Source organism: Oryctolagus cuniculus, chromosome 21 (assembly GCF_051225735.1).
Source record: "Oryctolagus cuniculus isolate XC-2025 breed Fujian yellow rabbit chromosome 21, ASM5122573v1, whole genome shotgun sequence".
NCBI lineage: Eukaryota > Metazoa > Chordata > Mammalia > Lagomorpha > Leporidae > Oryctolagus > Oryctolagus cuniculus.
In genome coordinates, this window is record NC_142887.1 from 5,366,219 (window position 1) to 5,394,030 (window position 27,812).

The 27,812-nt window shown below is 64.8% G+C and overlaps 1 protein-coding gene and 1 long non-coding RNA gene across 3 annotated transcripts; one reads left to right on the forward strand and one right to left on the reverse strand.

Annotated features, from left to right (window-relative positions):
* Window positions 1-10: 10 nt before the first annotated feature.
* On the reverse strand, window positions 11-24,576 carry ULK1 (unc-51 like autophagy activating kinase 1). Of its 2 annotated transcripts, XM_008253189.5 has the most exons (28): window positions 24,129-24,576; window positions 23,806-23,898; window positions 23,663-23,704; window positions 15,354-15,386; window positions 15,103-15,139; window positions 12,712-12,885; window positions 12,567-12,640; window positions 12,044-12,145; window positions 11,377-11,435; window positions 11,216-11,298; window positions 10,812-10,862; window positions 10,414-10,502; window positions 9,707-9,854; window positions 8,816-8,876; window positions 8,568-8,657; window positions 8,076-8,201; window positions 7,648-7,805; window positions 7,470-7,556; window positions 6,451-6,719; window positions 5,273-5,466; window positions 4,943-5,052; window positions 4,720-4,863; window positions 4,041-4,213; window positions 3,794-3,966; window positions 3,473-3,591; window positions 2,922-3,079; window positions 1,802-1,937; window positions 11-1,728 (listed from the first exon to the last, which is right to left on the reverse strand). In XM_008253189.5, the coding sequence occupies exons 1-28, from the start codon at window positions 24,237-24,239 to the stop codon at window positions 1,673-1,675; spliced, it is 3,150 nt and encodes a 1,049-aa protein (XP_008251411.2). In that variant the 5' UTR covers window positions 24,240-24,576; the 3' UTR covers window positions 11-1,672. The 2 variants fall into 2 exon arrangements, with proteins under 2 accessions (XP_008251411.2, XP_017195724.2); XM_017340235.4 differs by lacking the exon at window positions 23,663-23,704 and having other exon boundaries at window positions 24,129-24,378.
* Window positions 22,809-27,545, forward strand: LOC138847451 (uncharacterized). Its single transcript, XR_011385292.2, has 2 exons — window positions 22,809-23,234; window positions 27,318-27,545. It is a non-coding gene; the product is annotated as an uncharacterized LOC138847451 (long non-coding RNA).
* Window positions 27,546-27,812: the final 267 nt, after the last annotated feature.

The window sequence follows — 27,812 nt, forward strand, 5'->3', positions numbered from 1 at the left end:
ACACCAAGGCAACAATTCCAAAGGTTTATTTCCATTTAACCTGACGTCACACGATGTAACGAAAAAGGGACTCACAAAATGTGTTAAAACAGACGGAGGGCAGAGCACTGTCTCTCGGAGAACAGGCCACGCAACCACAGGCAGCGTTCACGGCCGGGGCCCTGGATCCCACTTGGGACACACACACGCACACACAGGGGCACACAGGGTGGCCACGGGACAAGGGCACACCGGGATGCCGGGCGGGGCCCCAGCCGTGGCGCCAGCTTCTCAGAGGCTGGGCTGTGGCAGCCGCAAAGCAATAAATACTAACGTGGGACATGCAGCAGGGAGGGACGGAGTCACGGGCGGTGACAACACAGACGCGTCACGGGGATTCTGTCTTCTGAGTCCAAGCACAGTGGCGATATTTCAAGTATTGCAAAGAAAAACACGTGTATCTGTGTCTGTGTCATATGACCTCTGAACACCTTGCTCTGGGTGCCACGGACCCACGTCTGCCTCCTGTGGACTCTCCGGGGTACATTCAAGTAGATTCAGGCAGAGCTGAGCCACAGAGGCCACACAGGCCCCAGCCTGTGCCTGTCCTGGGAGCTGGAGAGGGCCTCTTCCTACCCCCTCCAACAAGGACTGCCTGCCTCGGCAGGAGGGGCGGGGCCGCCCCCAGGTCCGCAGTGACCCGTGACAAGCAGCCATCTTGACACCAATCTGACAGCTAGAGCTCGGCGGGGGAGGGTCTTGCATGTTGTTGTGTGTGTTGTGCCTGTCCACCACGTCAGGTGTGGGATGAGTGCTATCCACCTGCCTAATGTGTCCCCTGGGCAGGACAGCGGGTGCACACAGCCACAGTCACGCCCTCACACACGCACCCACACGCAGTCACACACACGCAGCCAGTACCGTCTGCCCCACGGTAAGGCCAAGGCCCAACTCTGTCCCTGTCCCTGCTTTCAAAAACAATGCCTTAAACGTTTGCAAGTTTTCTTCTTTAAAGAAAAAATCAGCTTAAAAAAATGAGACACGGCCTGGGGGGAAGGCAGACGGCGACCTCCATGGCCGGGGCGGGAGCTCGGAGCTTCACCCGGTCTGCCGCTGCACACCGCACCCAGGCCAGGCCCGCACTTGCTCACGGAGCTGCGTACACACGCACACGCGTGAGAGGAAGCAGACACACACCTCGCAAGGCCGCAGCCAGACAGCAGATCCTGCCCCTCGGTCCGTGTGGTGGGCCCAGTCTCCATCTGCATAAAGTGCTCAGGTGATTGACAAAGCTGGGCAGGCGGTCTCTGAGGGAGGGGTCCTGGAGAAGAGGAGGCCACGCCCCTCTCCCGGGGCAGAGCGCTCTCTTTGGCATGGAGTCAGCGGTGCTGTCTCAAGGCCTTGAACTGTCCGGGGGTCTTGGCAGTAGCAGGATCCCCGCGTCCCACCTGCCCCCGGCACCCCTGCCTGGCGGGAAAGTTCCGGGAGTCCGGCCACAGAGGGAAGCAGCGCTCCGAGCAGCCGCAGTCCTCCACGGCCGGAAGCCTCCCGCCCTGGCTCCGTCGGGGGCCTCAGCACCATCCAGCAGCCCCGGGGCCGGCAGGCTTGTCCCGGCAGGCTTGTCCCGGCAGGTCCACCAGCACACTGAGCCCATCCCGCGGGGCTCGGGCACGGCGAGCTGGGCTCCGGGTGGTCAGGCACCAATGCCGGTCAGCAGAGCCGAGAGTCTCCGCTCGATGCACAGTTTGCCTACGGGAGGAGGAGGCGGCGGCGTAAGGCGGGAGCACCGCTGGGCCCGCCCCCACGGGCCGCCCCCACTCACACTTGGCGATGTTCTCAATGTCGGCCTGGTCAGACAGCAGCTGCTGCAGCCCCTCCAGGAGCAGCAGGGCCTTGTGGTAGCGTGGCACGCAGCCCTCATGGTGCTGGAACATCTCGTCCAGGGCGGCTGACTGCACCTGCAGGGGAAGGCAGAGGCTGGGCCGGATGCCGTGTGTCGGGATGCCATGTCTCAGGATACTCCTGTGTCGGGATGTTATGTGTTGGGATACTCCTGTGTCGGGATACTCCTGTGTCGGGATGCCATGTGTCGGGATACTCCTGTGTCGGGATACTCCTGTGTCGGGATACTCCTGTGTCGGGATACTCCTGTGTCGGGATGCCATGTGTCGGGATACTCCTGTGTCGGGATACTCCTGTGTCAGGATACTCCTGTGTCGGGATGCCATGTGTCGGGATACTCCTGTGTCGGGATGCTATGTGTCGGGATACTCCTGTGTCAGGATGCTATGTGTCGGGATACTCCTGTGTCGGGATGTTATGTGTCGGGATACTCCTGTGTCGGGATACTCCTGTGTCGGGATGCTCCTGTGTCGGGATACTCCTGTGTCAGGATACTCCTGTGTCGGGATACCCCTGTGTCGGGATGCCATGTGTCGCAAGTGCATAGGAACTGTGCGGGAGCCCTGGCAGAGGCGGCTGTGGGGACCAGCACTGTGGGTGACCACGGGCTCAACGGCAGCCACTCCTGACTGAGCAGGAAGTGGAGCAGTCAGACTTCGCCCTGCACATCGCTTTGGGCTGGATTTCGTGCCGAGTGAGTGGCCCTCAGTGGAGGGGCTGCAGGCCGGGGCCCAGCAGTCCGCGAAGGACCTCGAGGCCGACTCGCCTGAAGACCAGGTCTCACCTCAACTGGGGACAGAGCTGGGAGGCGGGGCACGGGCGCAAGCTGCCTGGGCTGCGGCTCTGCGGTGGACAGAGGCAGGGGCCCAGTGCCAAGCGCCCTGCAGGGCGACTGGAGGCCCCTCCTTGGGCGTGCTGGCTCTGGAGTTTGAGACCCCACGGGGACAGCACTGTCCCAGGAGTGACAGCCTCACGCCCGTCAAGGCCCTGGCTCAGGCAGCAGACCTGGCCTGGGAGCGGGGACCCTCTCGCCCCGTTACCATCTGCACGGCGTGGCTGAAGATGAGCTTCTCGGCGGTGATGCTGTGGACGCGGTCCAGCAGTCGCTGCTTGTCCAGGAAGAAGCGCTGCAGGCGCAGGCGCAGGCCCTGGCAGGACACCACGCTGGCCTTGTACAGTGCGTTCAGCTTGCGCACCACTGTGGGCAAGTCCTGAGGTCAGCCCAGGCCCTCGGCAGGGGGCCGGTGTGACCGCGAGCAGGGGAGGGGACCAGACGCGGGGCTCGGGTCGGCAGAACAGCACACCCAGTGGGGCCTGCCGGGCCCAGCAGGGTAGAAGGTTTATGAGATGTGTCCCCTCTTGCCCCCTACACGCTCTCCAGCCCTTAGCAACCAGCCAGCTCCGTACCATGTCCCAGGGCCATCGTGTGACCTCACACCCTCTGTGCTCTGTACCTGAGCACTTGCCCTCCCAGGTGGTCTCCCAGCCAGCCCAAGGGCCCCATCACCCTCCCCCTACCCACTGCCACCTGACTCCTCCCCCACACCCAGCGTCCAGCGGCTCCCAAGGGGGTTGGTCTGCTCTCCCTCACCTTGCTTCACGGTAGACGACAGGCAGAGCTTGCCGGCCCGGATCTGGTCTATGGCTGTCTGCAGGCCAGCAGACAACAGCTCGGCCACCTTCAGGTACAACACCAGCTGCTCTGCGAAGCTGGAGGGGGCAGGAGGGGCAGGGTCAGCAGAGCTGGCCCCCAGACCAGCAGCCCCACCCCACCTCCTGAAATCAGCAGTCAGCCCCCAGACCAGCAGCCCCACCCCACCTCCTGAAATCAGCAGTCAGCCCCCAGACCAGCAGCCCCACCACACCTCCTGAAATCAGCAGCGGGCCCCCAGGCCAGCCCCCAGTCGCCCACCCCCACTCGCGGCTCAGCAGGCTGATCTGGTCGGCCACCACGCTCTCCTGCAGCTGGGACTCGGGGGCCGCGGCCGCCTCGCTGGCGCTGCCCTTCAGGGCGGCGATCTCCAGGACGTGCTGGACGAAGACGAGCGTGAAGCGCAGGCTGTGCAGGATCTCCGTGTGCTCTTGCTGTGGAGAGCGTGGGCGAGTGGCGGGACCGTCCCGCCGGCAGGGAGCCCCCCCGCCCCCCGCCCAGCGCTCACCTCCATGAGCGTCTCCTCAGGGAGGTCGGGGGCTTCAAAGGTCACAGCCCCCTCCAGGTTGGCGGCAATGGGGTCGGCAAAGCTGCAGCAGTGGCCAGGGGCCGGCAGCTCTGGAGCAGCCTCGCCGCAGGCCCCGACCACCAGGGGGCGCGTGGAGGAGCCGGCAGGGCCCACTGCGGACAGCAGGCAGGTGAGGGCGCCCGCCGCAGACCTGTCCCCACCCCACCTGGGCCCCTCACTCCCCACTTCACCCCTGCAGCCGGGCCCTGCAAGAGGGACCGGGCCTCGGAACGCCTCCCGTCTGCAGGAGGCGGGGGGCGCGGACTGAGGGCGTCTGGGTGAAGAAGTGGGGACTTGAGCAGGGGCTCGCAGAGCGCAGGGCAGCCACCACCCTGCTGCACACGTGGCGGGACCCGGGACTGGAAGCCCACCAGCACAGGATGGCCTACCAGGGCAGCTGGGCATGGGGCTGGGCGCCCCTGGGGCAGGGGCTGCAACCACACTTTTCGCCTGATCTGGTTTTGCTGATCCAGGCCGACCCCCACTTCACAGACGGGAAGACTGAGCAGGGATTTCTGAGGTGTGCACCCTGCTTCCTCCATCTGTCCCTGCTGACAGCCACAGTCCAGTGACTGCCAAGTCGAGGCTCCCCAGGGTGTTGCGGCCAACAGGCCCTCACCTGAGAAGGCTGCAGTGCGTGGGCCCTGGGGCGGCGTGGTCCCACTTGGGGGAGAGCCCACGGTGAATACCACTGGCGCGGGGCTGCTGGCCCCGCCAGCACGAGCTCCTGGGTGCAGGTTCCCTCCGAAGCCAGCAGAGGGCGCTGCGGAAAAAGGTGCTCAGGGGCCGGTCCTTTCTTCACCTCCTAGCCAACACCCGGTTCCCACAGCCCAGATGCCCACCAGTGTCCATGGGCTTCTCCTGCAGGCTGTCTGTGCTGCCCCAGTCCGAGGCCTGCGTCCCAAATGCTGCCCTGAGCAGCAGGTCGGTGAGGCGGCTGGTGCTGAAGGACCTGCGGGAGGTGGCGCAAGTGGCCTGGGTGCCCGTCGGGCAGGTGAGTGGCAGGAGCTGGGGGCCTCCCTCCACAACATGACCCGGCTGGGCACCTGCACCGGGCCAGGCACCACGGTGCCTGTCTTACAGATGGGCATGGCAGGGCAGGGCCTCAGGGCAAACCAAGTGCAGGCCTGGGTCTCCCCAGCCTCCCAGGAGTACGACACAGGCCAACTCACCGGCCGACGGGGCCCCTGGCATCCTCTGTGGGCCGCAGGCCAGGGCCCAGCTGCTGCCCCTGGAAGGGCCCCACCTCTGAGAGGTCGGGCAGTGTCCGGTTCCGTGGGGGCGTCATCACCATGCCCTGCCGGGCCAGGAGGGTCAGCAGGTTCTGGGAGCTGGGGGTCTTGGGGAAGTCGAAGGAGGACATGGCCTGGTGAAGGAGGGGTGGCGCTGAGAACGGCCCGGCTGGCACAGCAGAGCCTCAGCACCAGGGCGGGGGGCGCTGGCACTGGGCCTGGCTCCTCCCAGGGACAGTGTGTGGCCCAGGGACAGCATCAGGGTGGGGGGCGCTGGCGCTGGGTGGGCCTGGCTCCTCCCAGGGACAGTGTGTGGCCCAGGGACAGCATCAGGGTGGGGGACACTGGCACTGGGCCTGGCTCCTCCCAGGGACAGTGTGTGGCCCAGGGACAGCAGGTCCCGCTCCACCCCAGAGGACCAGCACACACAGCACACTTCACACATGTGCACATGTAACACAACACATACGCTTACGCGCCTACAGCTCACAGGCGTTATGTGTGTGCACACACTCACAGAGTGTAACACAAAACACCGCATGCATGGGCCTGCCCTCACAGCCCTGGGAAGTGGCCACTGCTCTGGGCCCATTCTGCAGACTGGGAAACTGAGGCAGGGAGATGGGAGCTACACCATTCCCCTGTGGTGACCCGCAGCCTGGTGCTGCCACAGCCCCACACCGCACAGCAGAGCAGGGCGGCCTAGGGGCCTCAACGGGCAGGACATGGGACGTTGGTCAAGGTGAGACTAGCAACGTGTCCCCACCCCACCAGACCTCTGCCCAGGGGGGTGCAAGGCCGCCAGGCCCTTCGACAAAGGAACACTGCACTTCCAGGCAGTGTGGGGTACAGGCCTTGCAAGCCCCAGGTGGCTCTGCCCCGGCCTCCTGCAGGGAGGCCCAGGGACACGCGGTGAGTGCCAGGTGCAGCGACTGGCTGTGCTGACCCATGCAGCAGCCGAGTCTCCACCTGCCCCTGGCTCGCTGACCGGCTCAGAGCCTGGGCCACATAGGAGGCCCGGTGGCCCAAGCCCAGGCCCAGGCCAGTTGAGGGAAAAGGGCAACCCAGCCATCTCCTTGCCGGGGCTCTGTGGCCCAGACTCGTCCCCACACTGTTACCTTGGTGGGGGAGCCCAGGATGGGGGGCAAGGGGTTCCTCTGCAGGAAGTCGGGCAGCTTGGGTGAGCCGCGCAGGGGCCGGCAGGACTGCAGACCATGGGACGGCTGGGGAGGGCTGGCCTGTGGGGGGCTGAAGGCCACGCCCAGCGGGTCCGTGGGTGGCTTGGGCAGCTTGGGGCGGACGACATGCAGGTCAGACAGGTTGGGGGCGCTGTGCAGGCGATAGCCCAGGCCGGTGGAGCGGGGCGAGTGCTCGGGAGCAGAGGAGCCTGGGGACGGGACGCACCTCATTACCACACTCCTGGCCGCCAAGAGGACAGCAGGTCTGGCTACTGCCAGAGACCACCAACACGCACGAGGCCTCGGGACAGCCGGGCCCTGCTGCAACCCCACCACCACAGGCACCCAAGGCCGTATGCCCTACTCCTCATCTCTTTTTCTTTTTTCTAATTTGAGAGGCAGAGAGCTAGACCACCACACTGCTGGCTCACCCCCAAAACGCCTGCAGTGGCCCCCCCAACCAAGCAGGGACCTCACTGCAGCTCTCCCCCGTGGGTGGCAGAGACCCAGATGCTGGAGCCATCCCGCCTCCCTGAAGCGTCCGCAGTCACGGGAAGCTGGAGCCAGGAGCCTGGGCTGGTCAAGCCCAGGCCATCCGATGAGGGATGTGGGTGTCCCCATCGGCACCTTCACCACGAGGACAAATGTCCACCCACCCCCATTCTCCATCTTGCACAGGGAAAGGGTGGTGAGGCCTGCCATGCCCCAGGGCTACACCGCTGCAGAGTGACCTGGACGTGGCCCTACAGCTGGGCTCTGTGACCCCCAGATTCATTCGTGCCGGTCACGCCCATCTCATCAAATCCCTGACTTCTTAACTTGGAAGAAATCAGCTCTGAGCACAGAAAGACAGTCCCCCAGGCAAGGGTGGCCAGCCCAGTTCCCCTGTCCACATGCCCAGCTCAAAGCCTGCAGCTGCACTACCTAGACAGGGCACCTGCCTGGACACGGGGACATACCTGGACGCGGGGACCTGCCAGTCCGCATCTCAGCTGCTTGTGGGGAGGGAGCCCTGCTCCAGCCCAGCCGCTCAGGGATGGCTCCAACTGGGGGAACGAGGGGCCGCCAGGGTGAAGACAGACAGAAATGGCAGGCTCTCCCCCACCCCACCACGGCCCTGGGAGACCTCAGGCTCACCTTGTGGAGACGGTGTGTAGGGTCGGCCCCCACCCAGGGACAACTTCCTGGCCAGGAGGGCTCCGTCGGTGTGGGCTGGGGGCGAGGGGCTGGCCCTGGCCAAGCTCAGAGGGCTGGTGCTTCCTGACCTGCGAATGGCAGGAGACCTGGAGGAGGACCTGTAGCAGGGCGGGCACGAGGAGGTGAGCCCCCCACTCCCCGCTCGGCTGTGGGCACCCTCCCCCGAGGTCACGGTCCCTGCAAAGGTAACCACAGCCCAAGCAGCCTTCTGTGAATCAGAGTGTCACTGAAATCTGCCAAATTAACACTGTCTTTGTAAATTCACGATGTTACGCTGCTATCTACCAGGAAACTCAGAAGAACCCTAGCATGTCCACCAGGAGAATGGTGCTGCAGAATCAGGCAGTGTGCCGGGGCCCTGCACTCACCGGGGCGCCTGGTGCTGGGTGGGGGACTGCAGGTTCTGCTCGATGCGCTGGTAGTTGTGCACCTGCGTAGGCACTGGGATGGGGACAGAGGCACCACACCTGGAGCTGGAGAACGGGCCAGCCCGGCTGTGTGGAGAGAGGGGGCACAGGCACAGGGGTACAGCGTGAGCCCAGGCCCGGACACGCCAGGGTGAGTGGAGCGGTGGCCACTTGGGTCCCAGTCACCAGGTAGCTGGCCCTCCACCCTGGGCGCCCAGGCTGCAGCCAGCCACGGCAGGAGTGGGTAGGCCTGTAGGTGGTCCCAGACCCACCCAACCCCAGATCGGGGGCCATCTGTGGAGGCGTGGTGTCCAGGCAGGTAGGAGGGAGGCAGGGCCTCTGGACACACTGTTCCTGGCCTGGCTCTGCCTCATCTTGGTGGTCTCAACTGGGAAGCAACCCAGACACAGGCTCAGAGATTAGCCCACAGCCCATCCCGCTCAGCCTGCTCACCCTGAGGGGCTGGGGGTGCTACTGCATGGGGGGGATGGAGAAGGAGTCCGGCCGTGGCTGTCCAGGCCAGCAGAGGCCACCAGCGAGCTCCTGGGGACGGAAGGGACAGAGAGGGGCGTCTTCAGGCCGAGCACTCAGACCTGGAACATCCCCTGTCCCGAGTGTGGCACCTGTGTCCTTCCCAAACCTCCGACCCCAGCCCCTGAAGATCACCCTCCCTTGCCCTAAACAGAGGGCTAGGGGCTCACCCACTGTACAGCAGGCTGTCCGGCAGGGGCTTGGCACCAGCCGCCTCAGCCACCAGGTCACCTGTGGAAGAAGCGCACGTCTGCCCTGGCCATCTGCTGCACTCCCTGAGCGCCCCACACTTGGGTCCACAGGTCCTCTCCTCAGGTGGGGGGGACTCCTGGTAGGGAGGCCACTGGCTCACACGTGTCACATGGGGCACACAGCACAGGCGGTAAGGTCCTGGCTACACTGGCCTGCCCCACACAGGGCACCATGTCCCTTCTCTTGTTCACACCCAACAGACTGGCCAACTCCAGGAGGGGTGACCACAGCCCCCCTCTGGTCCCACCCCACTCAGAACACCCAGGTTCCTGCCCCTGAAGTGGCTGCCCTGTGGCCCGGCCCCATCAGGAACCCTCTTCCTGTCTGCCTGAGGCTGGGCTTGGAACTCGCCACCCTCATTGCCACTGCGTAGTCTGTGCACGCCCAGGGGCCGAGCCTTGAGGTCTCGGGTGGCTGGGGACAGACGGAAGGCCCAGAGCACAGGGTCAGGACAGCTGTTGTGGCCCCGGTCCCTCTGGGGAGGGCAGGTCCAAACACACAGCAGTGACCGGGGAGGGCAGATGGGGGCACTGCGGACCGAGCCAGCTGAGCTGAGGGCCAGTCTGTGGGAGCAGCAGGAGCAGGCCCCGCACAGGCCAGAGACCATCTGCTGACCACTGCTGACTCCAGCAGGGTTTGGCCTGAGCAGGCACAGGCAGGCCACACAAAGCTCCTGACTGTCCATAGCAGACACGGGGTCTGCACGGCGCACATGCAACATGCGCACACATGTGTGGGGTCCATCCAACATGCCTGCTGCACCCCCCCCCAAGCACCTGGAGCGTGTCTGCCCCCCGCAGGGCCCTGACCTGGAAACTGGGCGGGGACCATGACGAAGTCGTCTGTGTCGCAGGAGTCCTTGCTGCTGCCCCCTGAGTCGCGCGAGCCATGCAGGAAGCCGGCGGCCGCAGCCGGGGAGGTGAGCGTCTTCTGTAACGGGGGCATCTCCCCCAGGGACTGGGGGTCAGGACGGAGCCAGTGAGTTTGAGGGGTGACTTCTGCCTCTTCTCGGCCTCAGGAAGCCCAGGGCCCAGTGCACTTCCCAGGAAGACGGCCATCTGGCCCTGACCTCACAGGGACGCTCACCTAACCCACGGGATGCCAGTTTGGGGATGGTAGCTTCCTGTCCCCTGGCCATGTCAGCAGCCCTGCCGCACGGCCAGTGCTGCACTAGGCACTCAGGACACCGAGAGTGAGGCCCAGGTCCCAGAAGCAGGTCCAGCCACTGCTCCAGGGCAGCTCTGCCGAGGGCCACACCCCCACATCTCAGCCGTCTCTTAGCTCAGACCCAGGCACAGTGCAGAGACCACGGAGCCTTTCCCAGGCACAGGCCCGTGTACAGACCCCACCCTTCGAGTCACCCCAAGGCGGGCCACTGCTCCCCAGCAGACGAGGGGAGCTGGAGCACAGGTGCCAACGGGGGAGGCCCCAGGAACCAGCCCCTCCCACAGGCAGGCCAGCACCCACGCACACGGAGCGAGCGCTGCCACGAAAGCCAGCGAGCAGGGGGACTCACCGGTGGGGAAGCCAGATGGGAGGTGCAGCTGCTGCTGGAGCTGCTGCCAGACCCTGAGCTTGGGTACGAGGGCACAGGCACGGGCGGGGCTGGGAGGGGGAGCTGCCGTCAGTCTGCAGGCCTTCTCCGACCCCCAGCCCGCCTGTGCGCGGGGCCTGCACTGCCCCGGAGGTTGAGCGTGAGCACCGGATCTGCACCAACCCTCGGCGGCCCCTCCACGTCACTGCCACCACCACGAAACCAGCTGGCAGCTGTCCCCAGGCGGCACAGCCCTCCCCCCACCGCCCCCGGGACACCCCATGGGCTTGGGGCCCACCCTCCCCAGTCCAGCACGTGGCGGGTGGGTCCAGATGCCGAGGCAAGAAGGGTACAGGCCACACGGCCCACACAGGACTCACACTTCTTGACCGAGGCGCTGGCGTCGAGGAAAGGGTGATGGAAGAACTCATCTGCGGAGAAGCAGCGGCGCCTCAGAGGGGCCCCGCCTGGGCGGCAGGGGGCTGGCCGGAGCTCCAGCGGGCTTTGGCACCTGTCTCCATGGCACCCCGCCTCGCCCACCAATGCAGGTGTTCCCAGCGCTGGCCCCACCCAAGCCAGGTTTCAGCCTTGCTGCTGGGAGAAGCCTGGGCACCCCGGACACCAGGGCACCCGGCCCAGGGCCCACTGCTCACCCAGTGCCCAGGCTGGGGGCGCAGGTGCATGGGACCAAGCCAGGTGGGCCCTCGCCCAGACAAGCAAGTGCTGCAGACGGCTGAGGCAGAGGGGCGCCTGTCGGCTACGGCCGCCTGGGGCCTGCACTCACCGAAGTCCATGCGTTCTTTATGGTTGCGCTGCAGCAGGGCCAGGAGCAGCTGCCTGAGGGGGGCTGAGGTCTCGCGGGGGATGCTGAGGGATCAGGACAAGGCAGGGCTCAGCAGGGAGCCTGGGAACAGAGCCCTCCACGGGAGCGGGGCGGGTGCTTACGTGGGGACCAGCGTCTTGTTCTTCTCGTAGAACAGGCGGAGGTCCTGGGGGCTGCTGGCCTGGTGGGGAGCACAGCTTCAGCACCCCAGCGGCCCCGGCCCACCTCCCACCACGCCGTAGGTGAGCAGGACCATGGTCTGGTCTCCAGCGGCCCTCAGCCGGCATGCTGCCTCAACACATCTCCCCTTCCCAGCCCCACCCCCGCCACGTAGGGCGGCCAGGTGGGCCAGAGGGAGGTATCACGCCTCCCTGCCACCCAAGGCAGCAGGGGTCTGGCGCCAGTGCTTGGCTGCTTTTCACGACTGATGGGTATCCCGCCCCAGAAAGGAGCCTGGGACAGTGGTGCCTGCTGGAGACCTGGCCAAGAGCCTCGAGGGCTCACATCCAGGACCACAGAGGGCAGTCAGAATGGGCCATGGCCAGTACAGGGCCCCTGCAGGAAGCAGGTCTGGGTCCTCTCGGGTTCAGGGCAATCCCCCCATGCAGGGGGCTAGGGCCACTGGGAAGGGAGGTGGGGGCCAGCAGCCTGTTCCCCCATGTGCACACATGAGGTGGGCTGACCAGTGGGGACTAGGCCCATGGGGGACACTGCCTTGGGGCTGGTCCTGCCCACTCACCCACACCCTCACTGTCCCTAACCAGGACTCCCATCTGTGGTCCCACACACCTGGAAGGGCGCCTTCCCTGTCAGGCACTGGTAAACGATGGTGCCGATACTCCACAGGTCTGCCTTCCCATCGTAGTGCTGGGACATGATCACCTCGGGGGCCTGTGGGTGTGAGAAACAGCTCAGCGCCACAGCCAACAGCAGACACCTCACACACTGACCAAGGAGCAGGTGCCAGCCACACAGCAGCCAATCCGAACAGAGACCCACCAGACTAACCAATCAGAGCAGACATCAGCCAAGCACCAGCCAATCAGAGCAGACACCTGCCAGTCTCCAACCAATTAGAGCAAACGGCAGCCAAGTTACCAGCTAATCAGAGCAGATGCCAGTCATGCCCCACAACGATTAAGACACCTGTTGGCAGCAGCCAATCAGAGCAGGCAACGCTCAAGCACCAGTCAGGCACCCACCCATCAGAGCAGGCGCTCAGGAAACAAGTTCAGCCCACACTGCCGGCTGCAGTGAGGCCACAGAAGGGCTCTGCTGTGGCCTCGTGGGCTTGCGTGCCAGGGCCACGTACCATGTACATGGGGGAGCCGCAGAGCGTGGCCGCCATCATGTTGCTCTGGAGGTAGCGCGCGAACCCGAAGTCAGCTGCGGGAGAGACACGGTGAGCGGGCGGGAGCCCAGGCCGGCACGCGCCCGCGCCCGCGCCGGGGCCTCACCAATCTTGACGCGGATGTTGCTGGGGTTGGCGCGGCGCCCTCCGGGGTTGGCCAGCAGGATGTTCTGGGGCTTCAGGTCGCGGTGGATGATGCCTTTGCTGTGCAGCAGCCGCATGGCGCCGGCGATCTGCTGCAGGAACAGCCGGATGGTGTCCTCGCTCAGCGTCCGCATGGCTGCGGGGAGAGGCGGGCTCAGGCCTGCCCCACGGGACACCCCAAGTCCAGAGGGTGTGGCCTGGTCCTCCCTGCCCCAGGGACCCCCCGCCCAGCAGGAAGCAGGCAGACCTTCACCACAAACCCGTCACCATGAGAGACCAAGTGCACCCGTGACCTGCAAGCCGGCAAGGCAGGCCCTCCACCCTGGCCTCCGGCTGTCACCCTCCCCGACATCAGCCCAACTGCCAGTACTCTGTCCGCCAAGGCGTGTCACGGCCGCCCCTGGCTCCAACTAGCCTGCTCTTGCCCACGCAAACACCAGCATGGCCGCGCTGCGAGGGGAGGGGTCCCCAGGGCCCAGGCCTGCTGCGGCCTTCAGTGAGAGAAGCCTGGACCCATGAACCTGGGGCAGGGCCAAGGTCACAGCACAGCTATGGGCTCAAGGCAGGGAGCTGCTCGGGCTCGCAGAGGCCACCAGCGGCCAAGCCCTGGGGGCTGCAAGGAAAACACAAGGGCCAGCAGCAGAGACAGGCAGAGAAACTGACATAGGCCCCCCCCCACGCCACACAGACACGCAGACCCAGTCACACAGCATACAGTACACACACACACATATCTCACAGTCACACACATACAGATATACACATCTCACAGACCCAGTCTCACACACACACACACAACACAGAGACACAGGGCACACAGACCCAGTCACACAGCATACAGCACACACACATCTACAAATCTTACAGACCCAGTCTCTCTCTCACACACACACACACACACCAACACACCACAGAGGCCAACAGCCCCAGAGACACACACTGATCTCCCACTACTATCCGGGCCCATTCCTGGCCTCTTCAGAGTCAGGCTCACCCCAGCCTCAGTTCTGGGTGCCCTACACCTACCTGCCCCAGGTCTCCAGCCCCTCCTCCGGAATAAGGAGGCTTCCACAGCAGAGAGGCAGCCGTGGCGCAGGCCCACACACAACACAGGCACAAGAATGGATGCATGGCCAGCGTTAGCATTAACCTCGATGCCAGCTTGTGGACAAGTGCCCTGGGCCTCCAAGCTCCTCCTCTCCAAGGGCAGGTGGCGCCCACGGCTGGCCTGGGACCAACCTGACACCTGCGCAGCCTGGAGGCAGGCCAGGGACCGCCTGGTCACTGAAGGTCAAGGGCTCAGCAGGCAGCGTGGTAGCCACAGGGGAAGAAAGCACTCAGTGAGCAGGCAGAGCCCAGCATGGTGTAGCCATGTGGGCAGCCAGGTGTGGCTGGCAGCTGAGTGCCCAGGGCCATGGCCTGAGGGCCAGCAGCCTCACCCTGGCCCCTGGCCCACCCTGCACACCACAGCAAGGAAGAGCTCTCTGCTGGCCGCCTGCACTGCCTCCTCTCCCACTGCCAGCTCTGGAGCCCCACCTGCCCACTGACCTGGATTCCTGATCCCCAACCTGCTGGACTCCCCACCCCTGAGTGGTGCCGGGTCTGCAAACATGCCCCCCCAATCCACGTGGACTCCTCGTCCTACAGCGATGGACTCAGAGGGGCCCTATGGCAGGCAAACAGGCCGACAGGACCACTGCCTTGTAAGGGCCCGTGGGCACGTGTCTGTCCCTTTAGCCACGTGAGAACACAGCAGCTTCGCACAGGCGCAGGCAGGCAGTCTGTGTTGTTGACAATCAACCTGCTCTGTTCTGTCACTCTGTCCTCCCAGACGCTTGGGCCAAGCCCCTGGAATGATCTCTGACCATGTCTGCACCAGCTCCAACCAGATACCCTCACCACCACCAAGGCCCTGCTGGCACCTCCAGCCTGGACAGTCTGAGCCCCTACCCACAGGGTCCCTGACCTGTCCTTCCTGGCACCTGCCCTTTAGCCTCCCTGCTCTGTGGCTGTGTCCCCTGCGCCCAGCCGGCCACACACTCAACCCCACCACTCAGAAAACTGCAGGCCCACCCCCTGCATGGCTGCCTGCCAGGGCACTCGCTCCCTCCCACGACACCGTCACTTACACATCTGGCTCACGCCAACCCCCGCCCCAAGCTGTGAGAACAGAACCCTGGGCACAGTGCCCTCCCCAGGCAGGACCTGAAACACCAGGGCCCCCTTCCATCTACCCCAGGGTGCTGGGCGAAGAGAAAGCCCAAGCAAATCACCAGGGGCAGCTGGGGCCAGGCCACCTCCCAAGTGGCACCAGGGTGACCCACAGCCCCCGGCAGCCTCAGGGCCTACTCACTGTGCAGGTAGTCAGCCAGGTCCCCGCCGTTACAGTACTGCAAGAGAGCACACCCCATCAGGCAGTGGCCAGAGGCCCAGGATGGACCTTCCAGCCCTGCCCAGTACCCCCAGGCTCATCCCCAAGTGTGCCCAGCAACCCCGGCGAAGACGCTAACAGTGGGCACTCGTCACCTCCGCAGGCCCTCACCACAGCCCCCCTCTGGTGCCCAGTGCTGTGGACAAGCAGCCGTAGGGTCGCAGGATACTCACCTCCATGACCAGGTAGACAGAGTTGGCCATTTCCTGCAGGTCAGAGAAGGGCTGTAAGAGGCGGAAGTGCCTCCGGCTCCCGCTGGGCACCACCCGGGGAGTAGACAAAGCCAGGCCACCAGGCTGCCAGCCCATGGTGCTGGGCTTGCCTGCTCAGCAGCCGGGAGGCAGCCCACGTGAGACAGTGGGCTCTGGAGGTGGCGTTGGCTGTGTCTTGTGACTACTTGGAAAACGGGCTTGAGGGGCAGGAACAGAGACCAACGGGGTGGGCTGGAGCCAGCAGGCCTCGGCAGGGTGGGGCCTCCATCCTAGCCATGACAACTCCTGGCCCAGGTGACCAGCCAGCAGGAAGGGTTCAGGTGTGTGGCAGGCTCGACCCTCAGGCAGTGGGAACTGCTCCGTTCCAGCTCCGGAACCAGAACCCGAACCGGAACAACGGATTACAGAGGCATCCAGCCTCTCTGACAGGCCTCGTGGGGGTCTGGCTGTGGTCCCTGGGCCTGAAACCCCCAGCGCTGGTGGGCCAGGGCAGCGTCCTACCCAGCCCTGGGCTCAAACACAGCTCAGCCCAGGTGGTGCCAACCGCACCCTCATCTGGGAGTCACTGCTTCAGAGTGCCTAGGGATGCCGAGTGGGTGTGGCCTGCGCCCGAGCCAGCTGGAAGCAGGGACTTCCCCGTAGCACGTCCCTCACCCACGTAACAGGCGAGCCTTCCTCACCCCACTTCATAGATGTGGATGCCGAGTCAAACCTGGCACCCTGTGTTCCACCTCCAGGTGGGGATGTCCCAGCCCGGGAGCAAGGTCCCCTCACCCCCAGGAGTGCTCGCCCTTGAGGACAGGAGGAGGAAGCCCATCCCAGGCCCCGCTTCCTCTAGTCTGCTCCAAGGCAACTCTGGCCGGGGACGGACCCAAACACCCCAGACTGTCTCCAGGCGGTGGCTGTGAGCCACCAGGAGCTACAGGTGAGCTCCACCCCGCAGCCCAGAGACCTGCCCCTCCCACCACACCCCAGGGTCCTTGCTTGCTGTCACTCAGCCCATCCCCTCACCCTGGCAGGACAGAGGACCCCAACGCCAGCTCAGCCCACAGTCCTAGGAAGCCCAGGCCTGCGTCAGAGATGCTCCGGGCAGAGGGATGTGGAGCTGCTGAGTGACCAGTCCCTGAGAACGACAAGCCTCCACCCTGCCCCAGGGCTGCCAGTGCACGGCTGCATGCCTGGGCCCTGCCGGGTGAGTAGGCGGCAGGCTTGCAACCTCACAGCGAGTGGCTTGGCAGGGAGGCTGGGAAGCTGAGACAGGGCCTAGGGAAGGAGGGCGCTGTCCACAAAGGCAGGCCTCGGCCCACCCGACCCAGGAGTCCCTGGCAGGCTCTGCCTGCCCCACCCAAGTGAGGGAGGCCAGCTGCTGGGGAGAGATAACCCTGGCAGCAGGGGCAGGCACCTGGCGGTCAGGCAGGAGATCCAAGGCTAGGGCAGTGAGGAGAGATGGGGCCCGGAAGCCCTCAGAGCCCACACTCCCCAGGCCCTGCAGCGCACTGTCCACACCTGCCTCGCCCGAGCGCCAGGGGCAGGCACCCAACTGGACAGACCAGAGAGGCTGCATCCCCTCGCACTGGGAGATACTCCGCAGTGGCAGAGCTCATTGGCCCTGCCCTCCAGGGCCCCAACCCACCCCGGGGGCCAGGACTGACCAGGACGAGGGCGTGGCACCAATGACAGAGGCAGCGCTGGACCGGCGGGGACGCTAGGCCAAGGTGGTGCGGGCGCAGGAGCCCTGCACCTCCTCACCTGGGGCACCATGAGCCCCACCCACCCACAGCAGCCTCCTCCCACACAGAAAGGCAAGGCTCATGGGAGCACGCCTGCCACAAGCTGTCACCTGCCCACAGAACTCTGCTGCCACCCCCACCTGCTGCCCCTGCCACCCAGGCCACTTGGGTCTCGCTTGTGTACACAGCCTGTGGCTCTCCATCCACCTCACTGATGCTGGAGCCCCCGGCCACGGCCTTGCCCACTGAGACGCACCTTCCCAGAGGGGCCCCTGCCCCCACCCCACCGTGCTGGCCTGCTTCCCGGCTCCCTGAAACCACGGTGGGTGTGGCCCAGGCTCACGGCTGCCAGAGCTGTGGGTGCCAGTGGCTCCATCCTTGTCTCTCAGCTGCTCCTTGCTGGTCACCTCTGCCCAGTCTGCCACCCCACAGCCTCCCCAGGCACAGGACCTGGGGCAGCGGGGCTGGGGGCCACCTCACCACAGGGCACGGGGGCCTGAGGATCCCACGCACAGCTTCCCACCACCCTGAGGTCGAGGGCAGCTGCGGACAGCGCCCACTAGGCTGTGCGCCTGTCTCCCCACCCGCGAGCCGGATCCTCGGAAGCCCACAGGCCAGCCCCGACCCAGGTGACTGGGATGCTCGTGAGCACGCTGTGTCCACTGGGATGTGGCAGGGCCAGGCCAGCTGCTCTGCGTCCCGTCCCGTGCGTCCGCCTCCCCCTTCCAGAGGAGGGGACACGAGAAGGCGGGACCAAGCATCGCAGCAGCAGCTGCCCTGGGCCACCACGCCAGGCCGGGCTCTCCCAGCTCTCCCTGCGACCTGCACTCTCGGGCTCTCCCAGCTCTCCCTGCGACCTGCACTCTCGGGCTCCTGGGGCAGCAGGGGCCACAGCTGTCCACCCCACAGGACCCACCCAGAAGCCAGACACTTCAGGCCCCACTGCCACCAGCCTCTGCAGGGCCAAGTTTGGCTTTCACAGGCATCCCCGGGGAGTGGGGGCCAGGCGGGCACCAGGCACCCAGCCAGTCCCCTTAGACGATCGAATGGCCAAGAAACGGCTTCACCACTTTCACCCACCTGATCGCAGAGGCCCTGGCCACATCCCACTCGGTGGGGTGGGCGGCAGCCACCAGGCGGGTCCTGCCCTTGGACCTGTGATACCCGGACATGCACGCCCAGACACAGTGAGAAGACTCGGTCTCTCAAGTGAGCACACCAGGCTCCCCACGTCATCACTCCCTCCCCTTGAGGGTAGGTCCACCCAGAAGGAACGGGGTGGAAGTCAGAACCAGTCCTGGTTACTGCTGGCCCTCAGCAGAGCTGGAAAGGAAACCCAGACGCCCAGCGGGGCGGACCCTAAAGAGTAACCCCAGCCTTGTGCACCCAGGCTCTCAGGACAGGGGTGGGAGTGTAGCCTAGTGGTTAAGACGTCCACCTCCCACACAGCACTGTGGGGTTCAGTTCCTGGCTCCGGCGTCAGTTTCCTCCTAATAGACACCCTGGTGGGCCACAGTGATGGCACAAGTGCCTGAGTCTCTGCCACCCACATGGGAGACACGGACTGAGCTCCCGGCCCAGCCTTGGCAGAGCTGTTGCAGTACCTGGGGACTGAACCAGGCGTGGGAGCCTTCACTCTGTGACTGTCTCCCTCTCACTCTCTGCCTCTCAAATAAATGATAAAACTTGGGGCCCATGCTGCGGTGCTACAAGTTAAACTGCCACCTGTGACACCAGCATCCCCTATGAGTGCCGGTTCCAGTCCCGGCTGCTCCACTTCCAATCCAGCTCTCTGCTGTGGCCTGGGAAAGCAGTAGAAGATGGCCCAAGTGCTTGGGCCCCTGCACCCACGTGGGAGACCCAGAAGAAGCTCCTGGCTCCTGGCTTCAGATCAGCACAGCCCCGACCGTTGCAGCCACTTGGGGAGTGAGCGGCAGATGAGAGACCTTGGTCTCCTTTCTGTTTCTCTCTAACTCTGCCTTTCAAATAAATACATAAATCTTAAAAAAAAAAAAAAAAAAAAAGGCAGGCCAGCGCCGCGGCTCACTAGGCTAATCCTCTGCCTTGCGGCGCCGGCACACCAGGTTCTAGTCCCGGTCGGGGCGCCGGATTCTGTCCTGGTTGCCCCTCTTCCAGGCCAGCTCTCTGCTGTGGCCAGGGAGTGCAGTGGAAGATGGCCCAAGTACTTGGGCCCTGCACCCCATGGGAGACCAGGATAAGTACCTGGCTCCTGCCATCGGATCAGCGCGGTGCGCCGGCTGTGGCAGCCTTTGAAGGGTGAACCAACGGCAAAAGGAAGACCTTTCTCTCTGTCTCTCTCTCTCACTGTCCACTCTGCCTGTCAAAAAATTTAAAAAAAAAAAAAAAAAAAAAAGGCAGCGAAGATGGCCCAAATGCTTGGATCCCTGCCACCCATGTCAGAGACGCAGATGAAGCTCCTGGCTTCTAGTAGATGGAACGTTTCTCTGTCTCTCCCTCTCTGTAGCTCTGCCTTTCAAAAAAATAAACAAATCTTTAAAAAATAAAATAAGACTTAAAAGGGGAGCGCTAAGTCAACACCCTTGGGATGAGGCTGGCCAGGCTCGCCGCCCTCCACACGCAGCACGGCTGGCTCCAGAGGCCAGTGTCGCAGGGAGCCTGGCACGGGCATCTGGGCACGTAGGAGGCCACCTCACCCCACCCCTGGGAACACTAAGGTGCTTTGCTTAATAGGATCCCTCTGCCAATCCCAGTCCTGTCTGCTGATCCTGGGCTGGGCCTGGAGGGCAGGCACAGACCCAGTTAACTCTTCCAGAGCCGGCCTTCTGGGTCCCGGGAGGCAGCAAAAGCCACAGCTGGGGCCTGGACAGAGCCACCCTGCCCCCGAAGCCCTGTGTTTCTGGACAGCTCCCAAAAGGGAAGAGATGCTGGCCCCACCCTGAGGAGGAAGCCCTGCTGCTGCCCATTGTGCACCGGCCCCTACTCCGGCCACCAGCTTCCCTCTCTGCCCCTCCCTCTTCTCTGACCAGGGTTCTACCAGGGAGCTCAGCAGCAGGGGGCTGGCTGCTGCCTGGGCCCCTCAGAGCCCGTGGGAGCCAGGCAGACACAACCTACACATGCCCCCCAAACCTGCTTGTAGCAGCGCGGTCCAGATGGACCCGCACCCCAGGGAGCAGTCCCACGACACCACACAGCCACACAAGGCACCAGCAGCCACCCGCAGAAGCCCCGAGCACCCCAGACGTAAGGCGGAGCCTCCGCTCCGAAAGCTCAAGACCGGCAGGCATCCCGGTGTCGGCAGCCAGGCTCCGCCAGGAGGCGAGAGCAGCAGGACAGTGACCACCGCTGGAGGACCAGCGAGGAGGGCGGGGGCCGGGCTCGGGGCAGCCACGCCCATGCCCACTCCACACGCGCCACCTTCAGTCAGGAGTGCTTCCTGTTTCAAAACCTAAAAGCAAGGCGGGGGGGGGGGGGCCTAAAACAATGCCACATAAAACAAAACAGTGTGGCAGGAGCCTCCCAGAGCCTGCCGCGAAGACCATCCCAGGCCTCATCTGGGCTCAGCCCAGCCCCCACCACAGTCTGGAGGGCACCAAGAGTTAGCACAGGTGTCCACCAGCAGCCGACGGCGCACAGGAAGCAAGGCTGCGGGAGGTGTCACCCCTCTTCCCCGGGGACACTGGAAGCCCCCAGCACCTGTGCCAATAACAAGGCAGGTGACACAGACAAGAGAGCAAAGGCCACGCGGGCCTGCCGTTCCCGTTCAACACGGCTGAGCAAACCAACCTAACACAGTGAGGACAAAACCCCCCACCTCAACAGACAAGAGACCACCTCGGCACCTCCAGGGCTCCCAGCACAGCGAACACTCAGGCGTCAACCCCACGTGGGTGGGGAAGGGAGGCACCAGGAGCCTCCTCACCCAAACTCACAGACAGACTGCGCGGCTCCCGTCCTAGCAGTCAGGGAGACCCCGACCCAGCAGGGATGCCGCTCCCCACCCTGCACACGGCCCCGATGCACAGGCCCAAGAGCCCAGCCGGCAGCAATGTGGGGGGCCTGTGGCTGAGGGACCACGTTGCCTCCTGGAGGACCTCGGACGACGGCTCCCGGGAACACACCCTACTTCTACAGATCTGCGATCCGGCGGGTTGGGCCGCAGCCTGTGACGCCGGCATCCCACAAGCGCTGCACCAGTTCTGATCCCAGCTGCTCCATTTCTGGTCCCGCTCCCTGCTGACAGCCCGTGTGCTCAGGATCCTGGGCCCACGCAGTAGGCTCGGATAAAGCTCCTGACTTCAGCCTGGAGTCAACCAGTGGATCGAGGATCTCTCTCTCTCTCTCTCTCTCTCTCTAGTAACTCTGCCTTTCAAACAAATATCCACCTAGCAGCGCCGGCACACCGGGTTCTAGTCCCGGTCGGGGCGCCGGATTCTATCCCGGTTGCCCCTCTTCCAGGCCAGCTCTCTGCTGTGGCCCAGGAGTACAGTGGAGGATGGCCCAAGTGCTTGGGCCCTGCACCCCATGGGAGACCAGGAGAAGCACCTGGCTCCTGGCTTCGGATCAGCGCGGTGCGCCGGCCACAGCAGCCATTGGAGGGTGAACCAAAGGCAAAAGGAAGACCTTTCTCTCTGTCTCTCTCTCTCACTATCCACTCTGTCAAAAAAAAATCACAAATCTTTCTACAGACTGACAGCTGGCACGGCGGAGTAAAGGCACAGTCTCAACCACACGGCCTGGTGACAGCCCAGGGGACCACACACATCCTGTGAGTAGGGGTCCACCCCAGTCTACCTGGCAGGAAGAGGTGCAGGCGGGACACACCGCCCCTGCACAGCAGAGCCAGGGCTGCTGCCTGGCGGCTCACCACGGTCCAGCTCAGAACCACTGTGCTCACGGCGACTGAGAAGGTGCAACCCTTCCGGTGCGGATTGAGACAAAAGAGAACCTTCTCCAAGATACATGCTTACGGGGAGAAAGGCCACAGTGCGGAACAGCAGCTGGGGCAGATCCGGGGGCCACCTATGGCGGCGCGTGAGGGCAGCAGCGGACCCCAATAAGGGGTGGGGGCCCCAGGATGACTTGTGACCTGTACTGCTCAGGGCTTTCTTTTCTTGGTCAAATCATCTGTTGCCGATTTTTAAAAACAAATCCGTTGTTTCTGGACCCTGGTGTCTGGGTCAGCCCAAAGCTTTAAGGACACAGGGAACAATCCCCAGATCCAGGGGGGGACCCCAGGCCGTCCAGGGAGGCGCCGGCCGGCACTTCTCAGCCCGTCCTGAGCGGGGCAGCCAGTGTCGCTAACGCTGGAGGAGGTGGCAGGTGCTCGGAGCCAGGTGTGTGGCCCAGAGGTGTGTGTGTGCAGAGGTGTTAAGGAGGCAGCCACTGGGAGCCCAGCATGGAGGGAACACAGGTGGGGGGTGCAAGGCAAGCGGAGGGTGCGCGAGGGGGTCCGGGTCCCACACGTGCGGATGCCAAGAGGCTTCAGAAAATGGAGAGGGGAGAGAAAAACAGCGGTGAAGAGGGTGCAGAGGGAGAGGGAAGGGAGGAGAGGAGGGCGGGAGGCGGCTCCTGGACCCAGAACACGATGTCTCTGCTGGGTTCCAGGTACTCGCTGTCACTCTGGACCTGGGCCCTCCCCACGTCACCCCATGACACGCCACAGCCCCCAAGGCCATAGCACACTGGACAGCGAGGGAGGGAGGGAGGGGAGGAAGGAGGGAGGCGGCCGGCTGGGAACTTCCCTCAGCCAGGGCTGGTCCCGTGGCCTCAGTAAACAGCTTTCAAAACCATTAGTCAGCACTTCGACTGGCAGATCTGCGCCTCAGGTTCCTGGTCCCCAAGCCGGGCATCTAGGGTCCCCGACCTCTGCCTGCCGCTGCCGCGCCCAGGGGCTGGGGGACAGCACGGCAGGCAGGCCAGCTCCTTGGCCTGCCTGCTGTCCAGGGCCAGCCAGACCTGGGGTGGCCTCATGGACAGCAGACGGCGGGTGGCTGCTCCGTGCCACCAGCCCAGCCCCCGCTGCCAGCAAGAAGGCATCGCCTGCAGCCCCTCCCCCAGGCTGACGCAGCGAGAGGCCAGCCAATGCCAGGCCACCGGAGCAATGTCAACAAAACAACCACCGGCCAGACAGGTGGGCCAGCAGGGGGCCCCGCTGACTGGCAGTCGGGGCTACCACTGGTTCGGACTCCGGGTGGGGGTACCCACCACCGGCCACGCTGCTGTCAGCCCACCCGTTGTCCTCTGCCCGCCCCCCCCCCCCCCCGCATCGCCCGCTCAGGCAGCCGGACAAGCTGGGAGCTCTCCAATACAGCAAGGGGAAGCCAGGCCACAGACCTGGGCTGGTGATGGGGTGTCTGGGGTCCCCTCAAGGCCTCAGAACTAGCTCGGCCAGAGACACACCACGGCTACAGCCAATGCCCAACTCCTCCCGCCCGCGAAGGACACAGGCCCGCGACCCCCCATGACTGACCAGGGCCTTGGGCGCCTGGCTGCCTGGGGCTGAGGCCCGGGTGGCAGCCCTCCTACCCTACCCCCACCCGCAGCAGCCCGGTGGCTCACCTGGAAGTCATATAATGCCACAATGTTTTCGTGTTTCAGTTCCTAGGACAGAAACCCAGGTTCCCGGTGAGCTGGAGGGAGGGAGGCCGGCGAGGACTGGCCCTCACCCTATCTCCCGGCCGCTGCCCGGCCAGTCCGCTCACCTTTAGGATTTTAATCTCCTTCCCCAACAGCGTCTGGGACTTGGCTAGGTTCTTCTTGTTAATGCACTTGACTGCGACCTCTAGGTCATGCTTCTGAAACCCAGAGAGGGACCCTTCAGGGGGGGCTATCCCGGGGCTGACCCCAGGCCTGGGACACGCAGGTGACCCGCGCCGTCCCGGAGAGGTCTCGGGACGGAACTCCACCTCCGCAGGAGGCGGCCCAGGGAGCTCCTTTGGGGGAAGGGCCCCCCGGCCAGGGGTGCCCCCGGGGCCGGGGCTCCCGGATGCCGGTCCCAGGGCGGGCCGCACGCGCCGGGGCTCACCTCCCGGTGGCGGCCCTTGAACACCACCGCGAAGGCGCCGTGGCCGATCAGGTCCTTGCGGGAGAACTCGAACTTGCCCACGGTCTCGATGCCGCCGCGGCCGGGCTCCATGGCGCGCGCGGGCCGGGGGCGCGGGCCCGGGCGCGCGGGACTCAGGCGGAGGCTCGGGCCGGGGCCCGCGGGCCGGGGGCGCGGGGCCGGGCGCGCGGGGCCGGGCGCGGGCGCATCGCCGGGGCCGCGCGCCCCATCGGGCAGGCCGGGGCCGGGTCCCAGCCCCGCGGGCCGACGAGGCCGGGAGAGCGCTCCTTCTGAGGGCTCGCCGCGGCGCTGCGGATACGAATCCGAGTCCAAACCCGACTCCGGCCGAGGCCCCGGCTCCAACTCGGGCTCGGACTAAGACTCCAACTCGGGCTCCGACCCCGGCCGGGAAACAAAAGAGCTGCGGCGCTTGGGCCTCTGAGCCCCAGACGCCAGCGCAGCCGCACTGCGCGCCGGGCCGGGAGGCGGGGCCTTGGGGAGGCGGGACCTAGGGGAGGCGGGGCCTGCTGCCGGCCAGGCCTAGTGGGTACCGGGGCGGGGGGGCGGGGACTGGAGGGGGCGGTGCCTCGAGGAGGCGGGGTCTGGAGACCGGCGGGACATAGCGTGCGTCGGGGCGGGGCCCCTAATGGGCGGAGCTAGATGTATGGGCGGGGCCAGTCTGTTGTGGGCGGGGCTAGGCCGGGGCCGTGCAGCCAGCGGCCGGGCGTGGGCCCAGGGTCCCTGTCTGGGCCCCGCCCGCCGGGTTTCCTTCCGCGGCCCGCAGACCTGGGCGGTGGCTTCTCCCCTCCCTGGTCTCCAGAGAGACGCCAGTAATACCTGGGGCGTGGCGTGTGCGCCCAGGGACCGGGTCGCGGTGGAGTGAGTCACAGCGCATGCGTTTCTGTCCAGCTGTAGGCGGGACCGGCTGCACCGAAACCTGGGAGCCGGCGCAGGTCCACCGGGTCGCGGCCGGTGCTCTGCGGGCGGTCCATGGCCTTAAATAAACACGCGAGTGCGCGCGCTCCGAAGAGACGCAGGTGCAGAGCCCCGTGCCTGCGGCTCCGCGCTCTCGAGGCAGGCGGCGTGCCTCGCGGAGGCCAGTGCGCTCACCACGGCGACCGCCTGGGGGGCCTGCCCCCACATCCCGGTGTAAGCTGGGGGGCTTGCTCGCATTCAAGAGCAGGACTCACAAGCACTGCATTTGCAAATGCGGGGTTCTGATCCGCCCTCACCACCCCGGGCCTCAGCCAGTCCTGGAAGCCCTCTCCCAACACCAGGGTTCCCTCAGGCCCCCACCCTGGGGCCCTGGGTCTCCTGGTCCAGCCTTGGCTTTTTCAAATGAGGAGACTCCAAGGGCCACGTGGTCAGCACAGCCCCATTTCCTTCCCGCCTTTGTTCCACCAGTGTTTGTGAACACCCACTACCATGCACTGTGAACAGGGCTCCTGCCCTCGGGGGCTTCCAGCCCAGGGGCTGGCTTGGGGGCAGGGGACGCTAAGGTGCCAGGACTGCAGGGACCACGCGAGGCTGTGCCTGTGGACATGCTTGGTGGGGACAGCGAAGGGCAGAGAGGAGGGCCCGATGGCAGGGTGGGATTTGCATCTGGAAGATGGTTCAGTCCACAAGAAAGCTAGGGGTCTTTGCTTATATTTTTAAGATTTGTTTATTTATTTGAAAGGCAGACTGAGGGGCTGGTGCTGTGGCATAGCAGGTTAAGCCTCTGCCTCCGACGCCGGCATCCCATATGGGAACTGGTTCAAGACCCAGCTGCTCCACTTCCGGCCCAGCTCCCTGCTAGTGGCCTGGGAAAGCTGTGAGACCGCCACAACACACACCAAACACCGGAGTACGGAAAAGGGTTTATTGGAGGAAACCCAACAGACCAGAGGGAAGGGGCGAAGAATCCCATGAGGACGGGGATGGGGCTGACACCGGGGGTTGGGCCATGTGGCTACCTGGCTTCCAGCAATGGCGGCAGGGCGAGAGACTAGGATGGTGTCAGGGCTGCACCATTTTACTAACAAAAGCAGCCGAAGATGGCCCAAACGCTTGGGTCCCTGCACCCACGTGGGAGACCCAGAAGAGGCCCCTGCTCCTGGCTTCTGCCTGGCCCAGCCCTGGCCATTGCAGCTCTTGAGGAGTGAACCAGTGGATGGAAGACTCTCTCTCTCTCTCTCTCTCTCTCTCTCTCTCTCTTCCCTCTACCCCATTCTGGATTTCAATTAAAGAAATCTTTATAAAAACCTAAGTTGTTAGTAAAATGGCACAGTCTTATCTGTGGTGCAACCTACGCCCCAAAGCCATCCTAGGCTGTAGCCCCTGGCGCCAAGGCCCAACCACAGCTGTCGGCTCCACCCCCATCCTAATCAGATTCGCTGTTCCTGCTTCCCTGCCCGCCCGCTGGCAAAGTTTTAAGAGGACCTGTTCCTGAACACTTGGCTCGCTCTCTCAATCTGTCTCTCTCTCCTACACTCTCCTCCTCTTTTCCCGCTTCGCCCCTGCCCTCCGGTCTGTTGGGTCTCCCCCAGTAAACACTTCTGCTGACTCCGGCGTTTGGTGTGTTCTGCGGCGGCCTTACAACAGTGGCCACAGATACAGCCAAAACCCTGGCAATCAATCACCCTGGAGCTAGGCGACCGTGGGGGGGGGGGGGGAGGGGCTGACCGGCTTCCCAGATGCAGTCCTCACAGCAGGCTGGGGCCCAGGCCACCTGAGGCCCTCCAGGCCAGGGTGGAGCTGGGCGGGGCTCTCTGTGCCCCCGGGAGCAGTGATGATCAGAGAGAGGACTGGGCTGAGTTCTCCAGAGCTCTCCAGACCCCCCACCCGCGGCCCCAGGCTAGGTCTGTCCTGGATCCCAGCCCTCCAGACAGCTTCTCAGAACCAGGGCTGGCACCGGAGGCTTCAGCCACTTCGCACCAAAGGAGAGGCATCAGGGAAGGGCCCACCCTTGGGGCTGGGGCTGGGGCTGGGGCTGGGAGGGGGCTTACCTGCTGGCTCTGGAGGATTGAGTGGTGACAGCCTGAGGACCCAGGGGACGTCAACCCCAGTACCCGCGGGGCCCCAAGAAGCCATCTTATACCTAGGTGTTTACACAAAACCATTTCTGGGGGCTGGCACCGTGGCCGCCTGCAGCGCCGGCATCCCATAAGGGCTGCTTCTCTTCCGATCCAGCTCTCCGTATGGCCCGGGAAAGCAGTGGAAGACGGCCCTAGTGCTTGGACCCCTGCACCCACGTGGGAGACCTGGAACAAGCTCCTGGCTCCTGGCTTTGGGTTGGCCCAGCTCTGGCCATTGCGCCTATTTGAGGAGTGAACCAGCCGATGGAAGACCTCTTTCTCTCTGTCTGTAACTCTGCCTCTCAAATACATAAATAAAATCTTAGAGAGAGAGAGAGAGAAATGTTCTCAGCTTTATTCCTAATAGCCCAAAGCCAGAGGCAACCCCATGATGGAGTGGAGAGTCCTTGAGCAGGGACACTGCGGGGATACCCCCGCCACACCTGCCTGCCCTGCCGCAGGGCCCGAGAGCCAGGAGCAGAGGCTCTGTGCCGAGCCGAGCCGAGCGGTTCCTGTGCAGGGGTCTGGAAGGGAGGTCAGCGGATGTGGATGGTGGCTCCCTGGGAAAGGCAGCAGAGAGCCCCAGGGTGGTGGACAACTGGGGCGGGGG